This window comes from Sorex araneus, chromosome 1, assembly GCF_027595985.1.
Source record: "Sorex araneus isolate mSorAra2 chromosome 1, mSorAra2.pri, whole genome shotgun sequence".
Classification (NCBI taxonomy): Eukaryota; Metazoa; Chordata; class Mammalia; order Eulipotyphla; family Soricidae; genus Sorex; species Sorex araneus.
Window position 1 is genome coordinate 410,665,356 of NC_073302.1, and position 25,435 is coordinate 410,690,790.

A 25,435-nucleotide genomic window follows, 5' to 3' on the forward strand; every position below is an offset into this window, starting at 1 on the left:
GGGAAAGGCTTCGATCAGTAACCAAGAATTCATTTTAGTATAAGTCACCTTTTAACATATTAAGATAAAATAAAGGCAAAGCTATGCATCTTGTTTTTCTCTTCATTGTGTTTTGTAAAACAATCAATAACAATCCAGAGAGAGGACTACTTAGGTAGGAAACAGAGCTATTCATAATGTAATTATGCTTGTAGAATGGAAATACATTCAGGCTCAGCTATAATGAAAATGATCCAAAAAAGCTCTAAAACCACTTAGTTAATGTTGAGAAACAATCAGGAGGACACTGACAATGGCCTTTAAATGGGCTTGGTATTTAATGGGACAGAGGCTTTACACAATAGCTTGTTTTAGCATTGAGTTACATAAATGTCTAAACCTAACACAGCGTAGACTCATCTCACACAATTAGAAGCTAGGCTTTATTAACATAAATCTTGTAGTCAGTGGGTTTGCAGTGTTTGTCAAGTCTATTTCCACATGACCTAGCATTTTATGGAAACCAGAAAAAATAAAGAATGGGAGGCAGCTGGTTTGTCAAAGCTGGCCAAGGAAGTACTCAACTGCTCTTCAGACCTTGAAGTTAACGATATTGTGTTATTTTTCTAACCCTGTCAAGTTTTCTAATGCAAACAAACATTGATAGTTGGACTTGTAAAGACTAGATGGGAGGGGCTGGGGAGGTGACTCAGTGGGGGAGTATTTGCCTTGTATGCGAGAGGCTCTGACTCTATTCCTGGCACCTTATGGTCCCCTGAGAAACACTAGGAGTAATCCCTTTAAAGCACGACAGGAGCAGCCAGAGAACAGCACTGGCTATGCCTCCCCTTTAAAAAAATATCTGGATAGGGTTAGGCCAATTAATGTTCAGATGTCATCTTTTCTACTGATAGTAACCTTTTCAGGCATTTTTCTCCATGGTATAAATAAGCTATATTGTGAGCACTGTATCATCCAGGACACAGCATCAAAACCAGGACATAATGAGGAACACAGATCAATAAATATCTCTGAAAACTTCATTATTATACACCTAGAAATTTACATAGCTCTAGTTTCAGGGAAAGACTCAGCAATAACAGGAATGAAGACAGAACTATTAAGATTAATTGGTAATTTTATTTAATATTTACCATTCAGCAGCAACCAATAGGAACATCTGAGCTAACAAAATCTCTTGAAATGTTCTGCTAAACAGCTGCTTCAGAAATACACATACATGATAAATCAACTGTTCATTGCCAAAACTTTTTTTTTTAAAAATAGGCTTCAAGAGCAAATAACACTGATTTATACTGTGCCCAAGCACTAGTCAACAAATCTATTAAATTACAGAGGAAAAGGAAATCAAAGAAGCTTTGTTATCTTATGCATGTCATCTTATTTAATTGGACAGTTGCACTTCTTTAAAGCAACAGAAATATGGAGTTTCCTATATTTTTATATATATATATATTTATATTTTAAGGATGTGATTACAAACACGAAGTGTTATCATCAAAAGCAAAAGCTAGTTCAAGAAATTTCCGACTGCAAAACTTGCAAGATACAAAGCTAAAATTCATATGTTCCTTTTCTCAATTAAGAAGTCTTTCACTAAACATAAATATTTAACATATATTAATTTTTCTGACATTCAAAATTGTAAAGTCAATATGGCAGAATTATTGTTAAAAGCACATATGTACAAATATTCTTTTTCCATACATAAAGTATTTGGCATAATTATAACAATCATACTGCATCCACAATTGTTTGCTTTTATTTTTACTTTTTTTTTACACATAATGGTATCTCTTATTAAAATTAACCAGTTATGTACAAAAATACTGAACATTTATTATAGAAAACCTCTATAACCAGCCTCAACAGCATATACCTGCTGAATGGTTTCATTAAGAGAATATAAAAAAGTGGTCACTGCTTTCCAGGTAAGCTAGCAACAAAAACAAACACGGTTAAACTAAAACGAACTTCCCAACAAAAGAGGGAAAATATTTGACAGTATGATTTAAAATACGGTTCATATATATTGTCAATCGAGTGTTATAAACAGTCAGTGAAAGAATAAACAAAGCTACAAAATACATTACTACATACAAGGTGCTTTCTTCTCACAACTGTCTCACACAAATGTCGCTACCGGGGACATCAGCACCGCTCTCTAGGTCTAAGAGACTGTCGCAGTTTCCGAGCTACAGTGGTCTACGGTCCTCCTCCTTCAACTAAGAGGACAACAGTATCAGCTAAAAAAACTAACTTCCACTGGTAAGAATGGTGAGTTGTGAGGAATTTTTTACTTTGTGCAGGATTCAGAGTTAATGCCCTTGCCTTTTGAAAGTCCTTTTTGTCATTCAATCATGCTAATATATTTTCTCCAAGTTTTTTTTTTTTATCTCTCGTTCTCCATTTACACTATTGATTTAATACTGTCCTGTATTGATTCCTGAATCCTTGTTAATGGGACACATTAATTTGTGCCTATTTAATACAGGAATATCTGTTCTTTTTCAATGACAGATTTTGCCCAGGAAATTATCAAGTTAGGAAGCACAAAATTCAAGTAAACATTTCTCTGGGGGGGGGTCTTTTTCCATCATGATTCACCTGATTGGAACTCTCAAAATAAATTGCACCTTAAAAAGAAATACAGTTGAAAGCATGGTGTCAGAGCACTAAAGGATTTATCAACTAAACCACAAAGTAGAGTTTTAAGAATATAGACAGCTGTCAAATGTTCTAAGGAACATTCAGTATTTTGTTTCCAGATCAAAACAGCAGTCCCAATTCTTACAACCCCTTAAGTTTATTATCTGACTCACCGGCTTTAGCTGTTTGATATGATGATGTGCATTGATCATTCTGCTCACGGAAAGACCCAGAAATCTCTCCTTATTTACAGAAGTCCTTTAAAGTAAGGACCATTTAAGAACTGGTCTGTGCATACACTTAATAAGCTTTCTCCGAGTATCAAGTATTCGGTACAAAGTATACAACATCATCACACAGTGTATTGTTGGACAATATTGTATTGGTATGAAGATTAAACTATATATATATATATATAAAAGTGAACATAAAAAGATACAAAAGAAGTCTATCACTATTTACCACTTTACAATGCGAAACGGTTTAATGAAATCCAGCCACACTTCGGGTATAACATCTGGCCTTTCAGATCAGTAACTTTTAAAAATTGTGCAACATTATGTTAATTAAGCGACTTTGAATTCCATTCATCTAAAGACAAATCGGAGCAAGTTAAAGTGCCTACGCTAAGTGTCTCCTCCTCAGACTTTAATTCTCCTGTAAACGGCAAAGGGGTCGGGGGCAGGCCCGCGGGCAACAGCCTCAGAGCTGCGAGACCTTCCTGGGCAGGGGCCTGGGCCGCGGGCCGGGGTCAGTCCTCCTGGTCCCATTCTCCAGGTGGGTGGATCGGGCCGCCAGGGGCTTGGGGGGCAGCGCGGGTGGCTCAGAGGTGACAGGGATGGAGAGGCTGTGAGGTAGCGGGACGGGGCGCCGCAGAGTCCGCTCGTACACGCTGTAGGGCGGCGGCGTCTTGCTCTCCTTGCGCGGCGGCGCCTCCTCGGGGCCCGGCCCGGGGCCCGGGTAGCCGGAGCCCGGGCCGGGCGCTGACGGTTCGTGCACCGGATTCTCAAAGCCCGAGGTTTCCGACATGCTGCACCGGCTGAGCGAAGAGATGCCGCTGCTGTAGCTCCCGGACAGGACCGGGGAGTTGGAGCTGAGTCCTGGAGAGTGGTAATCCACGGGCGAGGGGGTGAAGGACTGCACCGAGCCCTGCGCCGGGGAGGGAGACAAGCAGGGCAGTCAGGTTAGGACTCGGCCGCATCCCTCTCCGCTCGGCCCCCGGCCCATGCACCCCAACTCCCAGGCTGCCTGAGGTGACCACTGCCCGTGGCTGGCTTTGTGCAAGGTGCCCACGCCCGGCCGGGGGTGCTCAGGGCTGACTCCTGGCTCTGTGCTCAGGGTTCACTCTTGGCGAGATTAGGGGGACCTTATATGGTGCGAAGGATTGCGCACAGGTGGGCTGTGTGCAAGTGTCCTACCACCTGTACTATATCCAACCCAAGTAGGGATTCAGTTAAAAGCAGCCCTCCAGGGTGCACCTGGACGCTGGGACACCGAGGATACAGGAAAGAGGCCAGCGAGGTTGTGGGGCAAGGGGGGCATCTGCTAGCCAGGAGGTCTCCAAAGAAACCAAGACAGGTGGCATCTGAACCTTGAACCTGCAGCTTCCAGAACTATGAGGAAACTACTCTGTGTGTGTGTGTGTGTGTGTGTGTGTGTGTGTGTGTGTGTGTGTGTGTGTGTGTGTGTGTGTGTGTCCCATAAGTGGTGACTTATGGGACACACCATTTGTGCTCCTTAGGTCTGTGGTAGCTTCTTGCTCACTCACTCGCAGCAGTGCTCAGGCAACCAAACCTTGGTGGAGATCAAACCTGTGTCTGCTGGATGCCGGGTAAGTGCTTTCTTTAATCACTGTCGCTCCACCCCACACCATGCGTTTAAGACCCCCAGTTGGTGGTGATTTGCTGTGATGGCATGGGATGCCTGCCAACACCATGTCTCAAGATTTCTTGTGATCTGCAGTACTGAAAATATATGCCAGGCATTTCTCTGCCGGGGTTGCTGTTCATTCACTTCACCCCGGTGCCCACTTAACTCCTCCTTGCTCTCAGGACAGGAATTCAGAGGCGCTTCATTAGTTCCTCGGTTTGAAAGATAGAGAGTGGGGAAAACAGGATGCTGTCCCCTCCCCCTGTTCGGCAGGCTGTGAGTTCTGGGAGGCTTGCAGAGGAGCAGGGAGATGCCAGAGAGTCAAAATTTGCCTCTTCAACTCCCACTCCAGATTCCTGGGATGAAGCAAGACCACTGCTGTTTGTCTGCAGCGTTTCATCTATCTATCTATCTATCTATCTATCTATCTATCTATCTATCTATCTATCTATCTATCTATCTGTCTATCTATCTGATATAGCTGCCTTTTAAAAATAGGAAGATATCGGGGGCTGGAGTGACAGCACAGTGGGTAGGGCATTTGCCTTGCACATGGCCGACCCGGGTTTGATTCCCAGCATCCCATATGGTCCCCTGAGCACTGCCAGGATGAATTCCTGAGTGCAGAGCCAGGAGTAACCCCTGTGCATCGCCAGGTGTGATCCAAAAAGAAAAAATAAAAAAAAGGAAGATATCCCATAAAACTCAAGATTTCTGGCACTTTATAAAGAACTGGAAGTTTAAGCAACACTGACTCATATATATATATATATATATATGTCCTCATATATATATGTCCTCATATATATATATATATATATATGTTCTGGGGTGTCATCTGGCAGTTTGGAGGGAACATGCCATGCAATGTCGGGATTAAACCTGGGGCTCCTATGTACAGAGCATGTGCTCTAGCCAGTACAGCTCTTTCGTCAGCCCCCCCACCTTTTATTTTTTTTGGTGAAGGGGGCATACCTGGCTGTGCTCAGGGATCACTCCTGATAGGCTATGGTGGTGCCTGGGATTGAATTCAGATTGAGTGCATGCAAGGCAAATGTTTTCCACATTGTGCTATCTCTTCAGCCTCTCATCTTTAAAAAAATTAATCTCAGCATCTTTGGAAGCCAAGCAGGGAACAGGGTCTGTCCTGTTCAGCTGGGGCATGAAGTCCTTATTTTACCGTAGTTCCAACAAAGACCCACCATTCTCACTGTGTTCTACTGGCTTCCTGAACTCAGCCATGTGAGCTGGCTAGGCCTGTTTGAAATCTGAATTTGCTACTTTCTTATACAATAACTTTAAATGTTTTCATTCAATGAAGGAAAATTTTTTTGTTGTGAGAAGGCCACCAGAGCCATAAACCAGTGGTGTTCTGGATAGCATGTGATGCCAAGGGTCAAACCCAGGGTGCCTCACCTGTGCTCTGCAATTTCAGTCACATCTCTCTTTGTACACTTCCTCCGTTCATGTGGTATCTTAAGGAAACTGAGTCCTAAGAGATGCTCTGTGTGACCGTCAGTCAATGCTGTATTTTCTACACTCCCTGAGTACATTCAAAGCCTATTAGCATCTCTTACAATAAAGAAATCTCAATGACTTTGTTCAGCCAGTGTTTCCTAAACTTATCTGACCGTAGAACATTTTTTCATTTATCACATAATGGCCTATAAAACTAATGTTCTAGGGAAGACACTTTGAGAAATGCTGCCCTAGACTAACTTTACCTTGGTCTCTTTTTAAGCAAAATAATGCTGATAGAGATACAGCCTTATATGTAGGAGCTGAAAATGAAGCATAGCCAATGAAGTGGTCTAAATGCACTGCTGTTTTTATATAAAAAAAAAAAATTAGACCCCAAGCTCAATAATGCTCAAAATAAGGCAGTTAATCATAGTCTTTCTGTAGGGTTAACTCCATTTGATTGCTGAATAAAAATCCGTTCAGACAACAAACTGCATTCTCATCCCAGCAAAGATAGTTGGTAGCACTGTGCCCTCTAATGTAACCCAGGAGTTATGACTTAAATGTCTCCTCTGTTCTCTTCTGTTCAACCCCTACTAGTTGCAAAGGTCTCTGTTTCTCTCTGTCTCTGTCTCTGTGTCTCTGTGTCTCTCTGTATCTCTCTCTCTCTCTCTCTCTCTCTCACACACACACACACACACAGACACACACACACACAGACACGGCCAGCAAAAACATACAAGTGCATCTATGCCACCTTTCTAATCAGGTCTATTCATTCGGTAGCCACTTGAATGTTTTCAGCCATTCGAGACTGGTTTTAAAAACAAAAAATGAACCTGAGTATCCCTACTCTGCACTATCAGGTTGAAACACACGGATGTTAATGCCATAGCAAACTGTGGCAGCATGTCACATACCAGGGTAAACTGAGACACCAGTCTGCTTTCTTACCCCCACTCCTGCCAGTCTCCAGCTTCAGAGCCAGCATAGTGGTCCCCTGTACAATAGCTGCCATGCAGAATGATGATAGAACTAGCCCAAACCTGCTTGGAATCACCAGCAAACATCTACATCCAAAAAGTTGGCCAATGCAAATCAAATCACACTTATCTGTGATTTATCACTTCATCCTTGTAGTTTTGTTTTCCACCTTCTCAATTTAGATCCGCAACGACCCTGGCACCACAGATGCCTCTGAGCACAACCTGCCTGTGTCTGCAGAGGCTAATTTGTCTTTTTCTATCAGGTTTGTTAGAAATAGCTCATCCACAAAAAAGAGCAAGCAAGGTGCAAATCCTAAGTTTCTCAGGTACAAAAAAAAAATCATTATTTCAGTACCCACTTCTGCTTATTTGCAGAATAAGAGTGGGTCTGGTGCAGCCACTCACAACACAAATCAACAATGGATTGACCTGATAGAGACTAAATACTATTCTTTACTTTCATAGAGGATTTTGTATGCTTAGAGATGTTAAACAGCCTATCTGCATACCAAATCAAATGTCTGACCTTTAAAGCTGTCTACTGTATCCTCCAGAAATTAAATTAACTCGTTTTATTCCTTGTTTTTCATTATTAAGTATATGTCTCTAACATAAGTAAAAGCCAGGGTAGAAAATGGCAAAAGAGAACTGAAGAGATAACTCAATGGGTTTAGGGTATGTTTTGCATGCAGGGACCCCAGATCTATTCACTGTACCATCAGGTCCCCCAAGGACAAGGAGCAACTGACTCCTCCTGTCCAGCCCCCAAATCAAAGAGAATACAGGGTCTGAATTTGTCCAAATGGGTGAGGCCTAAAATAAAGGCAAAAAGCACTGGGGAATATTTAGTAGATCTTAATTATTGATGTTTTTCCGCTTATGTGGAAAAACAAACAAACTAATGTGCTTTAAACCGCAGCCAAGCTAAAACTGTCCTAGGGGAAACATTGGACCATATTTCTCCTCCTCAATCAGTATATATTCAGTATATCTACTCATTCTGGTTTATACATTCTCATCACCACCATTTGAAGACCAAGACTTAATAATTTGGAATTAAGTGGCTGTAACCATGGATACGGTCCCAGAAAGGGGAAGACTAGTGATGTTTTTAAGCCCTTTTCCTCCACTCATGTTCTCACGTCCTTGTCTGTGCAAATCAGAACACTTCTCTGTGTACCAGGGATGAGTTTTAGGGGGAAAGGGATGTGGCACCCGTCCTGATCCCCTATCTAAAGAAGGGCCTGTACCTTCATTGGCGATCGTCCTGCGGGTGAGGGGGAGACGGGTGTCGTATGTCTCGCTGGTGAAGCTGTAAACAGAGAGTGATCATCTCAATTAGGAAGATCCAGACAGTTAATGATCAATGCCCTCCACATGCACAAACCCAGATGGATAATCTAGCATGTAAGGGCCTTCTAGGAAGGAGGCTGAGAGAGAAACTAAGGGATGCCTGTCCAAAAGAGATTCTGGACAAGGGACAAGAACCAAGAAAACCATGAGGAAACTTGTGAACCGTCATCAGCATATGCATGTTTGAGCGCACGAACACTGGCGCTGCAATTTATGTAAACTAGATGACATTCAAGTGTGTGCTGCTGGAGCGAAGTGCCCACATCAGCCTGTTAAAAGTGACAATGCCCCAATGGCACAATGTCCTTTCATTTCCTCCAAGTTCACCTGGTTCTCGACTTCACAATGCATTCAGAAGTACATTTTGGTGTAAGGTGGCAGGAAACAAACGCTGACTCTGGTGAGTAATAGCTGGAGAATAAAGATCCCCCCAGCAGCTCAGATGAGGTTCCCGGGATCACTCTGCCATCAGCCTCCCCTTTCCAGACTTCTCGTCCTCATCTGTGTGTGTCTACACCCAAGGTGAGAGATTTTCCATTACTTTCCTAATGCCTGTGCTCAGCTCTTCCCTCAGTCCCTGCAGAGGTGGGGAGATGCTCTGGAACTCATTATCCTTGCAGAGAAGAGCTCTTGCTCTTGGCTTCTCCCACTAGTGTTCCATCCTCCATCTGGGGTGCAGTGAATGGGAGCTGGCCCTGCTGTGTGCATGTGTGTGTGTGTGTGTGTGTGTGTGTGTGAGAGAGAGAGAGAGAGAGAGAGAGAGAAAGAGAGAGAGAGAGATACAGAGAGAGAGGAGGGGGAGAGAGAGCGCGCGTGCGAGAGAGAGAGAGAGAGAGAGAGAGAGAGAGAGAGAGAGAGAAGGAGGGAGGGAGACAGAGAGTGAAGGAGGGAGAGAGGAAGAGAGAGGGAGGGAGGGAGAGAGAGAGGGAGAGAGGGGGAGAGAGAGAGAGAGAGAGAGAGAGAGAGAGAGAGAGAGAGAGAGAGAGAGAGTCCCATCCAGTTCTCTTAAGTGTGGCTGCCCAGGCTAAAAGCCTGCAGTGAGCCCGTCAGTTAGGGAGGAGAATGTGAGCAGCTTCCCAGTTTCCCCGACCTCACGTCTCACGGAGGTGCTCCCATTCTCCCAGCTGTCACAGTGAGGTCTGAACTCTGATGAAAACAACAGAACTGAGGGGAAGACAGACAGTGACAGACCCCTCCTGGACAGCGACCACAGATGACAACACGAGGACAGACCCTGAGAGCAATCAGTGCAGAAGGAAGGGCAGCTCTGGCCAGGGAGGAGCCCTGTGTGCTCGGGCCGGGCGGGGACAGAGGACCCTGTCACACCAGGCAAGTGAGATCCCTGGCATGTCTGGCACCTGCAACACGGAGTGCGGGTTCGGCCCATCGGCTCTGGTGTTCATAATGTGATGAAACCATGTGTGAGCACAGACGCAGACTCTGCCCGGAAACTGTGTTTCTGCCACCACGGTGACCCAAGTCCAGGTGGCTGTGGCCTGGGACTCATGTTCTCTACACGGGACTCACGGACCCCACCCATCCCACAGAATCGGACAGTATTTCTATTCACATCTTTGTCTAGAAATTTTAATTGCTTGAGAAATCTCACTAACTTCAATATTCTCACATCTTAAAAAAAAATACCTTTCAGGCTCCTAATTTTAAACACAACCAGGTTTAAATTCAAGATGCATCAGATTTATATGTGATTGTCATGAATTAAGTACAAATCACTAGGTCCTGAGCCTGAATCTCACTGATACGTTGCTGCAGATGATCAATTAGCCTCAAGTTCTATCTCCCGTTTAAAGATCTCCTGTCTTTCAAAAACAAATTGGTGACCTTTAGCTCTGCTCCGTACAAAATAGGTAACAGAGTTTATGTTTTTTTTTCCCCCAATGGCAGTTTCCCCTCCCCCCTCTAACTGTTCATGAATACCTGTAACATACTAGGTATCATTCAGTGATTTTAATTTTAAAATATCATAATCCCATGCAGGAAATAGAGTTTTACTGTTAAAATTTAAAAGCTCAGTTTTATTTTCTTAGTGACAACAGACAAGATGCCAAAATGGAGCAAATAAAACATGATTAATCCTGAAAAATACACGAAGGAAGGAGCGTCACACTGTCTCCGATTTTGAGGCCAACCGTAAGTTTGAAGCTTCAAAACTGCTCTAGACAAATGTCGGTCTAATGCTCTCCTGTGACAAAGACAGGGAGGGCAGGGGGCCTCATTGCTAGAAAAGATTTTCAATTTTCAAACTCTAGGAAACTCTGGCATCTGTTCAGAAAGAGATTGCTGAAGGTAGCTGAGTTTGCAGAGGTTGAAAAGAGAATGTAAAGGTTTAAGAAGAATACATATTCTAGGACCTCACTTCAGAGATAGTAAAATTCCGATTCAGTAGCTCTGAAGTGTGGTGTGAGAATCTGCCTCAAGAATGCCCCACCCCGGGGATGCATCACCCCAGTTAACCCTACAGGGCCCTTCACAACAGACCTCTCAAAACAACAAAGAGCCATGGTCAGCTGTTCGCCCACGCGCCCACTGAAGTTACTGTTAGTCAATTCTTTTTTAGGGGCAACCTGGAACTCTGGCATCCGATCAGAAAGAGATTGCTAAAGGTAGCTGAGTTTGCAGAGGTTGAAAAAGAGAATATAAAGTGCTTAGCAGAGTTAGGGTGTATCCAAGAATTTGGGGAGGGTGCTTAGAAAATAAAACGGTCTATAAAATCTGGTGGCACGTCTTTTAGAGAGGTTAAGTTAGTGTGTCTATTAATATATGATATTGCTATTAATATTCCTACAATTATGGAATGGAGCATTGATGGAATAGAAATTCAAGAAAGTGGGGGACTAAATTAACTGTGCAGCCACTGAGTTTTTTTTTTTTTTTTAAATCTCAGACAACAAATGCCTACCTTACTCTCTGAGAAATTCAGCACAAGTTGGAGAGGTCAATAATAGTTATTTTGTAAAACTGATTGTTCAAAATGCTTCAAATACCCACCAGTCTGTGTGGGTCTTGGAGGGACAGGGGGAGAGATAAGTTTCCCACTATCCGACATGGTCTTGGCTTCTTTCCCACTGTCCAGGCTCCAGCTGCTAGGGGTGGGGTTCACAGCTGGAAGGGAATAACACAGCTAAAAACACACGTCTGCTTGGCTCTTGGAATGTTTGAGATCACACATGTAAGAGAGTTAGAATTATCCAGAAGTAAGAGAAAGAATCAAGTGGGTTAAAAAAAGAAAAAGAAAAACAAACCTTCTAAATAAACCTTTATTTAATTGCCCTCCTCACAGTTATAGCTGACATTTAATGGGGGTGTGAACCTGTCTCCTTATTTTCCCTCAAACAGAGCTACAGATCTCTGCACTACGGTATAAAAACTTGTTGAGAATTATGAATGTGTTTAGATGCTTGCTAACATAATGGAAGATCGTCACTAGGCTGTTTTTTTTTTTTTTTAAAGCTTTAAGTGGAAATTTCTGGACAAGTGCCCCTCGCCTCAAGAGAAAGTGATGTTACTCTTTCACCGATTTGGCGGAATTACCGGGGAAGAACAGCTGTATCATGCCGCTGTGCTGACCAGCTTTGAGAAAAGGACCCTGGCTCCCAGAAGCAAAGGATTAGATTGACGTGTGCTCAAAACAGTACTTTGGAAGACTGATGGCGCATTCTGGGGGGATGGGGATAATTTCCCTGTTCCACGCTTCAGTGAGATGCTAAAATGTGGAACATCACCGTTAGGAACAAGGGCAACAATACATGCACACGGTTATAAATAGTGACAGTGCCACGAGGATTACAAAACCAGATCTCCCTTGCTCCCCGTACAGATACTGCCATCTGATGGCCAGATCCAGGATTTCAATAGTTGACTACTGTTGAATTGGGAGCTTGATTTAGCGGGCTGGAATGACACTCTTTTTTTTCTCTCTTCCTTTCACAGTAGTTTGCTTGGTAGTCTGGGTGAGAAAAATAACATATTCCCCAATTCTCCAGACAGGGAGATATACTTGACTGGGATCATTAAAGGTGTGTTTAGCTACTGTTTTGTCAATTTGCACTTCTGAGGGGAAATCCTCAGAATGTGCAGTGTGTTGGTGCTCAGATGACAATGCTGCGGCCCAGCTCCTAATGATGGCAATTAAAGTGTACTTGAAAGCGACACTTCATTAGTGACTCTTGATTCATTGACTTGTGGAACCACCCTGACTTTTGAGGCCTGACCCTGAGAGAAGCATGGGGTTGATTTGCTTCGAAGCCCCCACCCTTGAGCTGAGGAAGTCACACTTAATCTACTCTTCATCCTCCGCTGTGCTGCTAATAGGCTATTAACTGCTGGGCACAGTGTTTGTTTTTCATTTTTGTGTGTGACCTTGAGGCAGGCCACACTCCATTATGCACTGGATTGCAATTCTTAAATAGTATCTGGGTCACCATACACAACAGATGAGCTGGCAGAATGAGCTTTGTAAGGCAGAGACAAAGGGTGGGAGGTGGAATCAACCAGGGAAGGTGCTATTTCCAACAGTGCTGAACAAAGAAAGTGACTGGCAACTTTGTTTCTGGAAACCCAGGGACTGCCTCTGAGACTCAGGGAATGACACCATGGCCATTAAGACCGGAGTTGCTAACTGGCTTAGCTGCTGCTGGGAAATCCTATAAAGAAACTGTTTTTGTTTTTGTGGTGTTTTTGAAGAATGCATCTTGAATGACTATCTCTCATTAATCCCCCAAAGAGCAAATTAGTCCTAATCATTAAAGATCTGCAAAAAACCCGCTCTCTCAAACAGATACACAGAAGACCAGAAAAAAATGAGTACAGAACATTCCAGGACTGATGAACAGGCTGGCTTTCTACCCACCTTTCTCGGGTGCTGAAAGATTTGGATCACTGCGTGGCAAGGCTCCATCTCCAATATGATTAAACAGCAGCCTCTGTGAAGGTACATTGTTTTCATGAATCAAGATGCTGATATGTGAGACCTCTTAAAAATTAGATGATCACCTCACAACCACAACTTTTTATTATAGACAGTTTTCCTACAGTATGATGAGCCTAGGAACAAAGAATTCAGATATGTTTAAGGGGGAGCAGAGCTTTAGATTTGAGGGAGAAAACACAGTGTGAGAGATCATATTAAATTTTAAATAGAGAGATAAATAAATTTTCATGATAAAATGGGAGGCAAATAAATAGCAAGTGGCAGTGGTGCTTTTAATGAATACAAATGCAAGACTGGCAGTTTTGAAATGCAAGGAAGGACTACAGAAGTGTTAGCGCAAAAAAAAAAAAATCTCATGTGTATGGCTTTGAAATCCTTTAGCTCCAGATAAGGTTAAGACATATGCTAGTCGACAATTTTTACTTCACAAAGAAAGGCAAATTTTATATGGTTCTGCTTAATAATACATTAAAAGCAGCAAGTCCTTAAAAGTGGATGCACCGTAGCAATGGGTATTATCGAGGCCCAGGCAATGCACACTGTGCTTCAAATTTTACCCAAAGCTAAAAGCTCAAGAGCCTAATCAGGAGAGGCTTTCAGAGTTTCCCCTGCTGGCAACAAGCTTTCCTAGAGCAGATGGAACAAACTCTGAAATTCCCTTGCAACATCAAGTGACAAAGGGAAATAAAACTGGTTGCTTGGTTCAGCCAAACACTCTCAGATATCATTTCTGTGAGACATCAGTGCGGGGCACACGGAAAGCATCCTGGGACTTCTGGGAAGATCACACACTCAGCAAAGATAAACCCATCAAGCCGAATCCCACTGGCGCGCATCTGTTTCCAGACGCGGCTCCAGACTTCTGCCAGGGTAGTGTGGGAAAGAGATTCATTAGCTGGAGTGTGAGTTAACTCTGGGACTCCGCTCTTCAAGGATTCCCAGATAACCTCAGGTCCACCCAGGAGTCTTTGACTCTGAAACTACATCCTTGCTGTGTCCACAAGGCCTAATCCTTGGCTTCACCCTCCCTGGGCCTGAAGGAAGCCCTTCCAAAAGGAAGCCTGCACCGAAGTAAGTGAGGATGACCCAGTCCCCTCCTCCTGACTCCCGAATTTGGGGGCAAGCTGGAGGACTCAGCTACTCTTCCCTCAGCACCCAGACGAATGGCCAAGACAGAGGGAGGCAGCCCTGCTCATTTGCCAGTGCTCACTGCAGCGCTCACACGAGGCAGAGCCAAAAGGAAAGGCTCTTGGGGGGTGGGAAGGGAATCCTGAGGCACTGGAAGAAGGAAGCAGGTGCTCTGGCGGAGGCCGTGGTACTAGGAACATGAGACTCACGAAACCTTGGAAATCAGAGAACTTCAAATACAAATAAAATTTTATAAAGGAAAGCTTCTGAGCAGGGCATGCTACTCCCAGGGTCTTGGCTCATGTAAGAAGTTTGTCCCACAGTTTGCTTTCACACAGAGGCAAACACACACACACACACACACACACACACACACACACACACACACACACACACACACACAACTCCTTCACCTAAGGAGGCCTGGTGCTCAGGTAAGTAGCAGCGATGAAACGAGCAAGTAGACCACAGAGGGGGAAATCACTGCTCGTGTTCCTCCCCACTTCAGTGCGCAGGCAGACGCCCTGTGTGTGCTGCATGTCTCTGGCTTGAGCTGACGTTCCTAACGCTAGGCCCAGGTCTGAGCGGTGGCCTAGCACAGCCCGTTGGACAGTGAGCTTCGTGTGGAGACTACTAAGCCACCCCAGGCTTCCCCTTGTTTTCCAGGATTACCTGAGAGGGTTCCACGGGGGTCGGGTAAATGGCGCTGCAGGGTCTCTCTCGGGGGGACAGACAAGCGTTTTCTCTGGAATGTTTGTGTTTGTCTGACAACAAGGGAGAAGCTGGGGAGGGAAGGACAGAGGATCACTGGAGGAGCAGAGAACCAAGTGCCAGTCACTGCTCAGCCAACTGAAGCCAGGCCTGGGCTCCTGGCCAAAGGTGCTGAGGACCCCACGTCTATCCCACAACCTGCCACTGACCTCTGGCACTCGAGGGCGCGGAACTCGTCACATTGGGTGAAGCGGAGTGAGTGGAACTCAAGCTTGAGGTAGATGGACTTGGCTGGAATAGAGGAGTGCTGTTAGCATACAGTGCTCAGAGGAGTCCCCCCCGCCCCCGCACACCGGAAACATAACCACTAACATTTATTTGCAAGGTATAAACACAAGAAAAATTCCACTTAAAAGTACAGGAAAAGTGCACTAACTCGCAGGGCGGAGGAGGCCTATGGGAGTTAAGAAGCTGAGTGTGAATCCTGCCAAAGGAACGCCGTGGCGACAGGTCGACCCGCTTCCTGCGACGTGGGACCCATCCGCTCACTCCCTGACTACAGTCCATGCTGGGACATTCCCAGCCCAGGGCACTGAAATAGCTGCATGCTTCTAAAAAGGAAGAGAACCAATCTCCGCATTTTCTCCAAAACATGTCAGAAGCATAGTTTGGGAATCCTTTTCCAAAGATCGTGGTAAAGAAAGTTTTTAGCTTAAGCTTACTGAATGCTTATTGATGCTTATTAGCAGCGTCTAAAAAAATATTCTGGCTGCAAATGTTCTATTAATTTTCTAACACCAAAAGTTCTTTTAAAAACATTTTACTTCCCAAATCTTCTTTTTTAAAATACTGTTTAGGGGTGCTAAGGGGGCTGCAAGTATGTGGTGAGAGGTTCTAGGAGTCCTAGAATAAAGATGCAAAATCAGAAGTAGGTCTCACAGCTAACACCGCAGTTTCCTCGGCTTTCCCAGGGCTGGCCTTAGTGTGATGGGGATGTGGGGTGGAGGGGGAGGGGATTTTGAAAGAAAAATCTTTGTAAACTCCAGTGACCACGAAAGCAATAAAGGTTTAAAGGTTTGTCCTTAAGGCAAGTTCTTGCTGGTAGGTCTGTTCATTAGCACCGCAGAGCAGAGAACAGTAACTCTCGGATTGAGACAGAAAAGGAATAAACACACCCAGACAAAAAGCTAATCAAGTACCTGCATGTTAAAGACTTCATCAGAGCTTTCTGATTGCCCTGTAATATTGCTTACTTCAGCAGAAGCTTGAGAGGACAATGAGGAGGAAGAATATCGGTTGACAGCTGGGTAACTTAATGGGCTGTTTCGGGGGGAAAAAAATGGTCGTTAACTCAGTCTCTGAATTGTACTTCATCACATGCTGGCATGGTATAAAACCAAAGGAGAGAAAAAAAACAGACATCCCATTTTGTTGTCTCCTGTTTGCCTCCATATAATCAAATGTTTGAGTCTATTTGTTTCTCATGCTGTTGCTTTTTCACCAGTGGCAGCTGTCTGCAGCTGCCTCGCGGGTTAATTATTTCATTAAGAAATAGCATATTTGACAAATTGTGCCATAAAGAATGAAAGAATCATCCCAGATCATCTTGTGGGAATGCCAAATTGTCAGATAATTCAGAATATGACTTACCTGCGTCTAGGAATTACCCTGCTACCATCTGGGCTCATAGAAGCAGGTGCTGAGTTTCTGCACACCCGAGGACTCCCGTTAGGAAAATGGACCGGACTGGCTTGTATACAAGCAGAGAACTCCTAAAATGTAGTCGTGAAAATATTTCAGATGGGTAATCATATGGGCAAATTAACTTCTGCGATACTTTAGTTAATTAGATACACATTTTGATTGTCATGAAACTTTTACACAGGGACCTATTAAAGTATGTTTCAGCAGTAAGCTTTTTCTCATTAGTTTTTTGGCTTTCCTAAAAGGTATGGCTCCAGTCCAATGTTAATACGTTTTCTGTTTTTTGTTTTGGTGTTTGGGCCACACCTGGTGACGCTCAGGAGTTACACCTGGCTTTGCGCTCAGGAATTACTCCTGGTGGTACTCAGGGGACCATATGGGATACCAGAGCCCGGGTTGAAGGCTGTGTGCAAGGCAAACGTCCTACCTGCTGTTCTATTTCTCCAGTCCCTTAAGATTTGAGGACTCTTGGTAAAATGGTGCAGTTTGACAGAAAAACCAAAAGATGTCACTATTGGATACTTCATGGTCCTTTTGACAAAAAGCGAATGGCAATGGTCAGACTGCCCCCCAATGGACATTTGGTGTACTTACCTGTATCCCTAAACTCGACTTCATCACAAAGAACTGGTCCACCAGCTTTTTGTGAAGGGGTCTCATATCTTGAGGTACGAACTTCTCGTGCACGGCCAATCCGAATTCCAAAATTTGTGCCTTGATAATAATACAAGGGAAAAACATCCACATCAATGAGTACCTCCAAGTGCTTGCTACCTGTCAAGCCTGCACCCTCGAATCTTATGTGGATCAATGCTGATCCTCACAATGTGACAAAAGAGGAACAAAGATTGATTTACAGGTGAGATGACTGAAGAGCTAGAACTCATGCATCCTTACAAGACGAATGTTGTTCTTACCATAAGTCTCTGATTCCGAAACTGAGTTTCAACTACTTTCCCAGGTATTTCGGGTCTATAATATCAATCCTTCTATCATATTTTTATTTAAATTGTTTGTTTGTTTGTTTGTTTTTGGCCACACCCAGCAATGCTCAGGGGTTACTCCTGGCTCTTCTCTCAGGATCAATTCTGGCTGAGCTCAGGGGGACTTGTGGGATGTTGGGGAAGGAAACCCGGCTCAGTCAGGTGCAAGACGAAGGTCTTAATTGCTATACTCTCTCGGGCCCCAAGAATAATCCATTTAAAGGTGGGGAGAAGGTGGGGCAAGTTAGGGAATGGATCCCTACGACAATGACAGAGGGAAATAGTCACTCTGGATGAGAACTAGGAACAGAAAGGAGGTAAAGTGACAGGCATGATACCCTTTCAGTAACAGTATTGTAAAGCACAATGGCTAGAAGGAAAAAAAGAAAAAGAAAAAAGTTCCCACCATAAAGGTAGGCTAAAGGTGGGGGACAGTGAGAGAGAAAGTGGAGAACATTGGTGGCTGATGAAGGGGTTGGTGTTTGAGCACTGTATACCTGAAACCCAATTGTGAATAACCTTGTGGCTTTGTAATTCATGATGGTTTAATTTTTAAAAAGGGGGGAAAAAAGGAAGTTATATTGTCATGTTGGCTCCTCTTTGTATTTCCTAGGAAGGGATGGAGAAAGTGGTGTGTGTGTGTGTGTGTGTGTGTGTGTGTGTGTGTGTGTGTGTGTGTGCGCGCGCGCTGTTCCCTATTTACAAGGCCAGATGTTTCTCCCTGGGACTGTTTTCTGGATAGCATCCTGTTTGCTAGACTGTCCTTAACTTATCACGTTTTTCTTCTGCCCATCCATCCTTCTTTCAGGTTCTTAGTCTGTTAGAGAAGAAGGGGAAAGTGAACCTTGAATCCTTTTATAGGGGAGGGTTGTTTGGGCTATACTTGGCAATACACCTGGCTCTATGCTCAGTAATTTCTCTTGGCGGTGCTCAAGGTACCATACAGGATGCCAGGACTGAACCTTGGTTGGCCACAAGCAAGGCAAATGCCCTATCTGCTGTCTGCTGTCCTATTTTGTAGGTCCCTGAACCTGGAATTCTTAATCAGTTGCTATGCTTTTGAGTTTTTGTTAAAAAATTATTGTTCTAAATTTTCTCTCTTCTTTTGATAACTGTATTTATGTGATGGTCAATATCATGCAAATATTTCCCAAAGCCAAATCTATGGCTGTTACTGGTTCACCTTTCCTTTATGGTGATGATTCACTTAAAAAAAGTGGTAGTTCCAATTAAAATATCTCTATTTGTCTCAAAAAAATTATTGTTCTGATTCAAAAAGTCAATACCTTCTTTTTTAAAAAAAACTTGTCCTACAGGTTATGTTTATTAACAAGATGAATGTAAACATTCAAATTTTCTTTGTTTAGCAATACATAGCCTGAAAGTTTCATCTGAGCCACCTTACCCCTGTTTCAGATGCTTTCAAGCCATTTTTCTGGCCAACAGCTGTGAATAGAGACACCACAGGCAGGAAGTTACTAACTCCAGTTATTCAGACTTGACAGAAGAAAACAAGAATAAACTCTTTCTCTTCTTTTTGTTGGATCGTGGTGCTGAGGGTCATACCCAGCTACTCAACACACATGCGGCATGCATCCCTGCACCTAAACCATGGTTCTCTGGAGTTGAAAAGAATGAGGTTGTGGGGCAGCCACGTTCTGCATGGTGGTCCTGGTGGTGCCTGGCATGTGGTCTCCAGCAGCACCGCCTCCCCTGGCTAGCCCTGAACTGCTGTTGCACAAAAGGCTCAGGCCTTTGTCCTGTAGCGCTAGCCTGGTTGGCCACAAATCACTGAGAAGACCTCTGTACACGAATTGTGGGCACTCTATCCACCACCACAACCACCCCCCAAAAAACCTCAAATAACAACAATAACAATGAAGTTGTATCCAGTTTGACAACATCATATAACCTGTAGACTTGGTCTGCGAAACAGGACACTGTTTGAAAGCAACGTATTGATGACTCAGTTCCTTATTATAATATAAGCTATATTTCAAGTAAGAATCTCATTCACTTATTGATGAAAAAGTTTGTTCCTTTAGGGATGGAGTGATAGCACAGTGGTAGAGCATTTGCCTTGCATGCAGCTGACTTGGGTTCGATTCCTCTGCCCCTCCCAGCCCGGCAAGCTACTGAAGAGTATCTCACCTGCATGGCAGAGCCTGGCAAGCTACACATGGCAAATTTGATATGCCAAAAACTGTAATAGCAAGTCTCACAATGGAGACATTATTGGTGCCCACTTGAGCAAATCGATGAGCAATGGGATGACAGTGACAGTTATTCCTTTATCTTGTACCTAGCTGACCCTAAATTTTTAGGAAAAGTTGCCATCAATACTACAATCTTGGAGATACAGAGCTGCCGCGCATGAAACAGCCCCTCTGCTCCTTAAAGACTATGATCCAGAAGGTCTTCTAACACATTATGGCACCCAGTGGAGTGGCTTCTTATAGAAATGCATCTAGACTGTGAACTGAGCTACAACCCCATGCCGCCCGGGGAAGGGAAAAGATTTTCTCTCTCTACCATGTCTTTCTGCATGGGAGATGGCAGCAGTGTCAGCGACACCCATGTGGCGAGTGCCATCTTCTAGAACTCCCAACCCAGAGGTATGAGTTTGCAGTGACGTGGCTTGCAGAAGATCGTGGCCATGCGAGCTCATATAATCTTCCTTCTCAGCAATGGAAAACAAATTATCAAATGATGCCTCTTCAGCAGGTTTGATTGTTGGGGGAAAATTTCAAATAATAATAGTGAGTTCTCTGTTGAAATACTGAATGTATTCAAAGTATAGAGAGAATAAAGTGAAGATCATTAGCCATTCCGGTGGGGGGTATGTGGGAGGGGGATATACTGGGGTTCTTGGTGGTGGAACATGTGCACTGGTGAAGGGATGGGGGTTTCATCATTATATGACTAAGACTTAAACCTGAAAACTTTGTAACTTTTTTCACAGTGATTCAATAAAATAAAACAACAACAACAACAAAAATACTACAATCTTCAGTGAGAGTTCAAAGGGCACTGGAAGAAACTATATAAAGTTGCTTGTTATGAGTGGTTGCCATAATCTGTACATTATTATATTTATTTTGCATCAAAGTGGGATGAAAAAGTGGAAATTTTAGGAAACTATGATAGATTAAACACGAAACTGTAATCCTGACTGTCAGTTTTGATTCAATCACTTACACAGGTAGCTGCACTGACAAGCATCTGTCCTTATAGGAGGGAGAAGGGGACTGGCTTTTGCTTATCTTACCTGCTCAAGCATTAGCTCTCTTAACCGTGCAATTTTCTCTCCATCTTCAGGATGATTTAAGATATAATCTTTGGCAAAGAATGCCTAGGAAAGGAAGGGATAGTCAGTATATTTCAGAATATACAAAGAAAATGAAAGAGTGGGTGCTTAAGGATCAGGTATTGGGGGGGGGCTGGTGAGACAGTATAGCAGCTAAGGTGCTTGCTTTACATGTATTTGATCCTCAGGACTACATATGGTCCTTTGAGCATGTAAGCCAGGAGTGACCCATTGAGCACCACTGGGTATGGCCCAAGTCTCAACCCCCCCCAACAATAATAATAAAGACCTGTCATTTAAAAAGAAACTACACCATTCATTATACATCATTAACTATGAACCTCTTTGTTCAAGGAAATTATTTGAGGTGACATTTACTGAACAATATTGATACTCTCTGTACAACAATACTGATACTCTCAACACATCCATCTAATAAAATAAATATATTTTTTTACCCTTAATATCTACCGTTACGGAAGCAACCCAAATCCCCAACTACAGATTAATGGATCCAAAAGTTGTGGTAGATACACAATAGAATGCTATGCAAATCTAAGAAAGGGCAAAATTATGCAATTTGCCCTGACCTGGATGGAAACAGGTTATCAGGCTGATTGAAGTCAATCAGAAGGAAAGGATTAGATTGGGATCATCTCTCTCAGCTGTGTGAGATACACAACAATGTAGCAAAAAAGGGCCAAAGGCAACACAATGGGAGAACTGAGTCACAGACCTGTAAAAGAGGGGCCTTGGGGGAACCAGAGCGCTAAACTGGCCGTGAGTGTTGGAATTGCGTGCACATGAAAACAAGCTTAACAGTATTGTAAATTTATCTCAATCAATTAAAAAATTAAACAATAAATAAAATAGCACATTTATCCCATAAAATGAGGTGGATGAAGGTGCATCACAAATGATGGTGTGTCTGCTTTATTCAACAACTATTCGGTGTCCATGTTAGTCCGAAGTTTGCATGCTGATGTGTTTTTATGTTGGAAAATAGATGTTCTGAACTCCTAAGAAATCATTACCTGAAAACTTTCAAACCACAACAACACCTAGTAGCCTCACCTCTTGATACCTGGAAACTCCTCCATTAACCGCGGCGTCTATAACTCCATTCAGGCACATAGTGAGGGGATTAATATTCTGCATCTGTCTGGTTTGACACTGAGTTATCAGAGTCTTTAACTGCTGATTCTTATTTTCCAACACTTCAATTGCATTTTCCAAAGGGCTCATTTCTACCTGTGAAGCAAATGAGTATAAATATATATTGGATTTTGTGACATTTAAGAAGGACAAAGATTATCTATGTTCTGAATTATCTGTGCTCCCCTGAGGCTCTCATCAGTATCTCTACCAGGGGCCATCCCAGAGAACAGATAAGAATGGGAAAGACAAATGATCTGATCACTAGGAAGGTCTGAAATGAAAACATGCTTACATTCATTGGTTGAAATGTGATTTGGATAATCAGCAACTAGACATTAGCACTACAATGACCCCTTTAATACTTCAAAGAAAATCCTCATGTCTTTAAACACTGTCTCTTTTTTTCTTTCAAAGGGCTACCTCTTCAGGGACCCTGCATATTATTATCACCTTCCCAGATGCTTACTTGAAGCAAAACATCATGACACGAAGATGCATTTACAGGTCATGTGGTGTCAAGACCCAGCTGGGATGATGGGACAGATGCCCATATGGACCCCATATGCACATAGAACCACACCATACGGTAGCACAGGATGGGACACACAGTTAGGAGTTACAGAAAATAAGATCATCATTAATGCCTCGGGTTCTATTTGCTGAGGGCGAGCCAAAAAGTATCATAATGACTTAAAATGATGGGCTGCATGGGGAACTTAATTGTGGAACCGATGAAGGTGTTCTTCTAAGGTATGACATTGTGACTGTCATTGACATTCTCTTCCAAGAGAAGGTTCTTGTGGCTCTCTGCAGGAGAGTCAAACTTACAATAAGTATGCTTAAGAAAACAAAGTACAGATTTTAAAGGCCACTTAGGATTATCTACATTAACACTGAAATGTGTTAGAACACTTTGTGTCAACACTAAGAGTGTACATTCATTCAAAGGCACTATAAGGAGAAAGTCAAAGGCCTGTGAAATCATCAAAGAACTTCTGCTTAGAGGACAAAAAGCACTCATATAAATCGATACGAAATAAAGCAAATAGCCAAACAATAAGGCAGTGACAGTTCAATGGACCGAGTGCAAGTTTCGCATGCAGGAAGTCCACCTTTTGATTCTCAGCAGTGCAAGGACCCCCAAGCATTGCTGGGAGAGACTCCTTAGCAAAAAGGCAAGAGCAAGCCATCCTAAGGACTTCTGAATGTGGCCCTCAAACCACAACCAGCCTGCAGCAAACAAAAACCCCCAAATCAATCCTCATAAAAATTTTTGTGTATTATTTGTAAGGACAGAGAAAAAAACACCCCATAAAATTCATAGTTTGGGAGAAGATGTTGAGGAAAAAAAAACGGGTATTTTCAAGTTACTGCAGCCAAAGAGACCATCACATAATCATTTGCTGAACTATGAGTCGGGGTTAAATTGGGGGCCCCTTCATCAATTCACTTCTGAGAAATTATTCTAAAGAGATGGCCACAGAGGTACGCAAAGAATGATGCAGATAACAAATGCTCATCAAAGAATGATTTTTTTTTCTAGTCTCCAGATTGTTTGTGACCTTTAAATACTGTTTGCCTCTGAGGTAGGCAGTCAGGTAGGGGGGCCTGTAGCACTGTAGCACTGTTATCCCGTTGTTCATCGATTTGCTCGGGCGGGCACCAGTAATGTCTCCATTGTGAGACTTGTTGTTACTGGTTTTGGCATATGGAATATGCCACGGGTAGCTTGCCAGGCTCTCCGAGAGGGACGGAGGAATTGAACTCGGGTTGGCCACGTGCAAGGGGGTGCCTATTGACAATAAATTTCAGGAAGCCACACAACCAAGGAAATTCTGGAGAGACAAAAAGCCAACATAAGAAATATTGGGGGAAATGAGATACATTATCAAAAGGGGTCATTCTGGGGCTGGAGTGATAGCACAGCGGGTAGGGCGTTTGCCTTGCACGCGGCCGATCCGGGTTCGAATCCCAGCATCCCATATGGTCCCCTGAGCACCGCCAGGAGTAATTCCTGAGTGCAGAGCCAGGAGTAACCCCTGTGCATCGCCGGGTGTGACCCAAAAAGCAAAAAAAAAAAAAGGGGTCATTCTGCTGCCAGTTCAGGATGAAGGCCAAACACTGTACTGAATCAATTCATAGACAGAAACATGCGTTGACAAGACAAGAGAGACAGAATGAAAACCCAGCCACAAAAGTCTTTCTGTTTGACAAGCCCTGGCAATGACTCATGTGCAGAGAGTCCAGGTTGAGGCAGAGCTTGGTGGAAAAATGAAACCCGCTTCCCACAGCAGCTCAGAGGACTCCATCCTGGAGCTGCCTGTGCTTCCATTTCACACTGCAAGACGTTAAATTTCCTTTGCTTTGGGGTTGCTCAAGAAGTCCTGTTCTTGATCACCAAGTAAATGGTGCTAGGAGGATCCGCTCGAGACGGGAGTCGCGCCCTTAAAGCAGACTATAGACCAAACATGATGGCCACCTAATACCCCTATTGCAAACCACAATTCCCAAAAGGAGAGAGAGAGTGCAAAAGAGAATTCCCTGCCACAAAGGTGGGGTGAGCAGAGGGGGGACGGGGTGGGGGTGGTGGGAGGGATGCTGGGACCGTTGGTGGTGGAGGATGGGCACTGGTGGGGGGATGGGTACTTGACCACTGTATGACTGAAACACAAGCATGGATGTTTGTAAGTCTGTAAGTGTACCTCACGATGATTCACTAAAAAAAAGAAAAAAGAAGTCCCATTCTTCACAGAACCAGGGTTCTACTTTGCTACGACTATATACTTCATTCTCTTGTCTTGAAATTCTTTTCTCTCTCTTGTCTTGAAATTCTTTTCTCTGACTGGGCTGGAGCGATAGCACAGTGGGTAGGGCGTTGGCCTTGCACATGGCCGACCACAGTTCTATTCCTCCGTCCCTCTCGGAGAGCCCAGCAAGCTACCAAGAGTATCTTGCCTGCAAGGCAGAGACTGGCAAGCTACCCGTGGCTTATTTGATATGCCAAAAATAGTAACAAGTCTCACAATGGAGACGTTACTAGTGCTCACTTGAGCAAATCGATGAGCAACAGAGGATGGTGACAGTGACAAAAGTCAAGAATCTAAGACCAGGGTGGAGGCTGGGAAGAAGTCATGCTGCTCTGCAGATGCCTGGAGAGGGCATTAGTGTGGAAGCC

The 25,435-nt window shown here is 43.7% G+C and overlaps 1 protein-coding gene across 4 annotated transcripts in view; it reads right to left on the reverse strand.

The window, feature by feature from the left end:
- Window positions 1-1,099: 1,099 nt before the first annotated feature.
- The window catches only part of DOCK4 (dedicator of cytokinesis 4), a 475,344-nt gene continuing 451,008 nt past the window's right edge, over window positions 1,100-25,435 (reverse strand). For 2 of the 4 annotated variants that reach the window (XM_004602088.2, XM_004602087.2), the window contains 11 exons: window positions 22,177-22,353; window positions 21,064-21,147; window positions 17,407-17,526; window positions 16,759-16,880; window positions 16,308-16,428; window positions 15,318-15,399; window positions 15,070-15,179; window positions 13,189-13,261; window positions 11,328-11,441; window positions 8,216-8,277; window positions 1,100-3,798 (listed from right to left, as the gene is read on the reverse strand). In XM_004602088.2, the coding sequence (XP_004602145.2) occupies window positions 3,352-3,798; window positions 8,216-8,277; window positions 11,328-11,441; window positions 13,189-13,261; window positions 15,070-15,179; window positions 15,318-15,399; window positions 16,308-16,428; window positions 16,759-16,880; window positions 17,407-17,526; window positions 21,064-21,147; window positions 22,177-22,353 (1,512 nt within the window). In that variant the 3' untranslated portion in view covers window positions 1,100-3,351. The remainder of the gene's footprint in view (window positions 3,799-8,215; window positions 8,278-11,327; window positions 11,442-13,188; window positions 13,262-15,069; window positions 15,180-15,317; window positions 15,400-16,307; window positions 16,429-16,758; window positions 16,881-17,406; window positions 17,527-21,063; window positions 21,148-22,176; window positions 22,354-25,435) is intronic. The other 2 variants (XM_055123770.1, XM_055123771.1) reach the window with 2 other exon arrangements.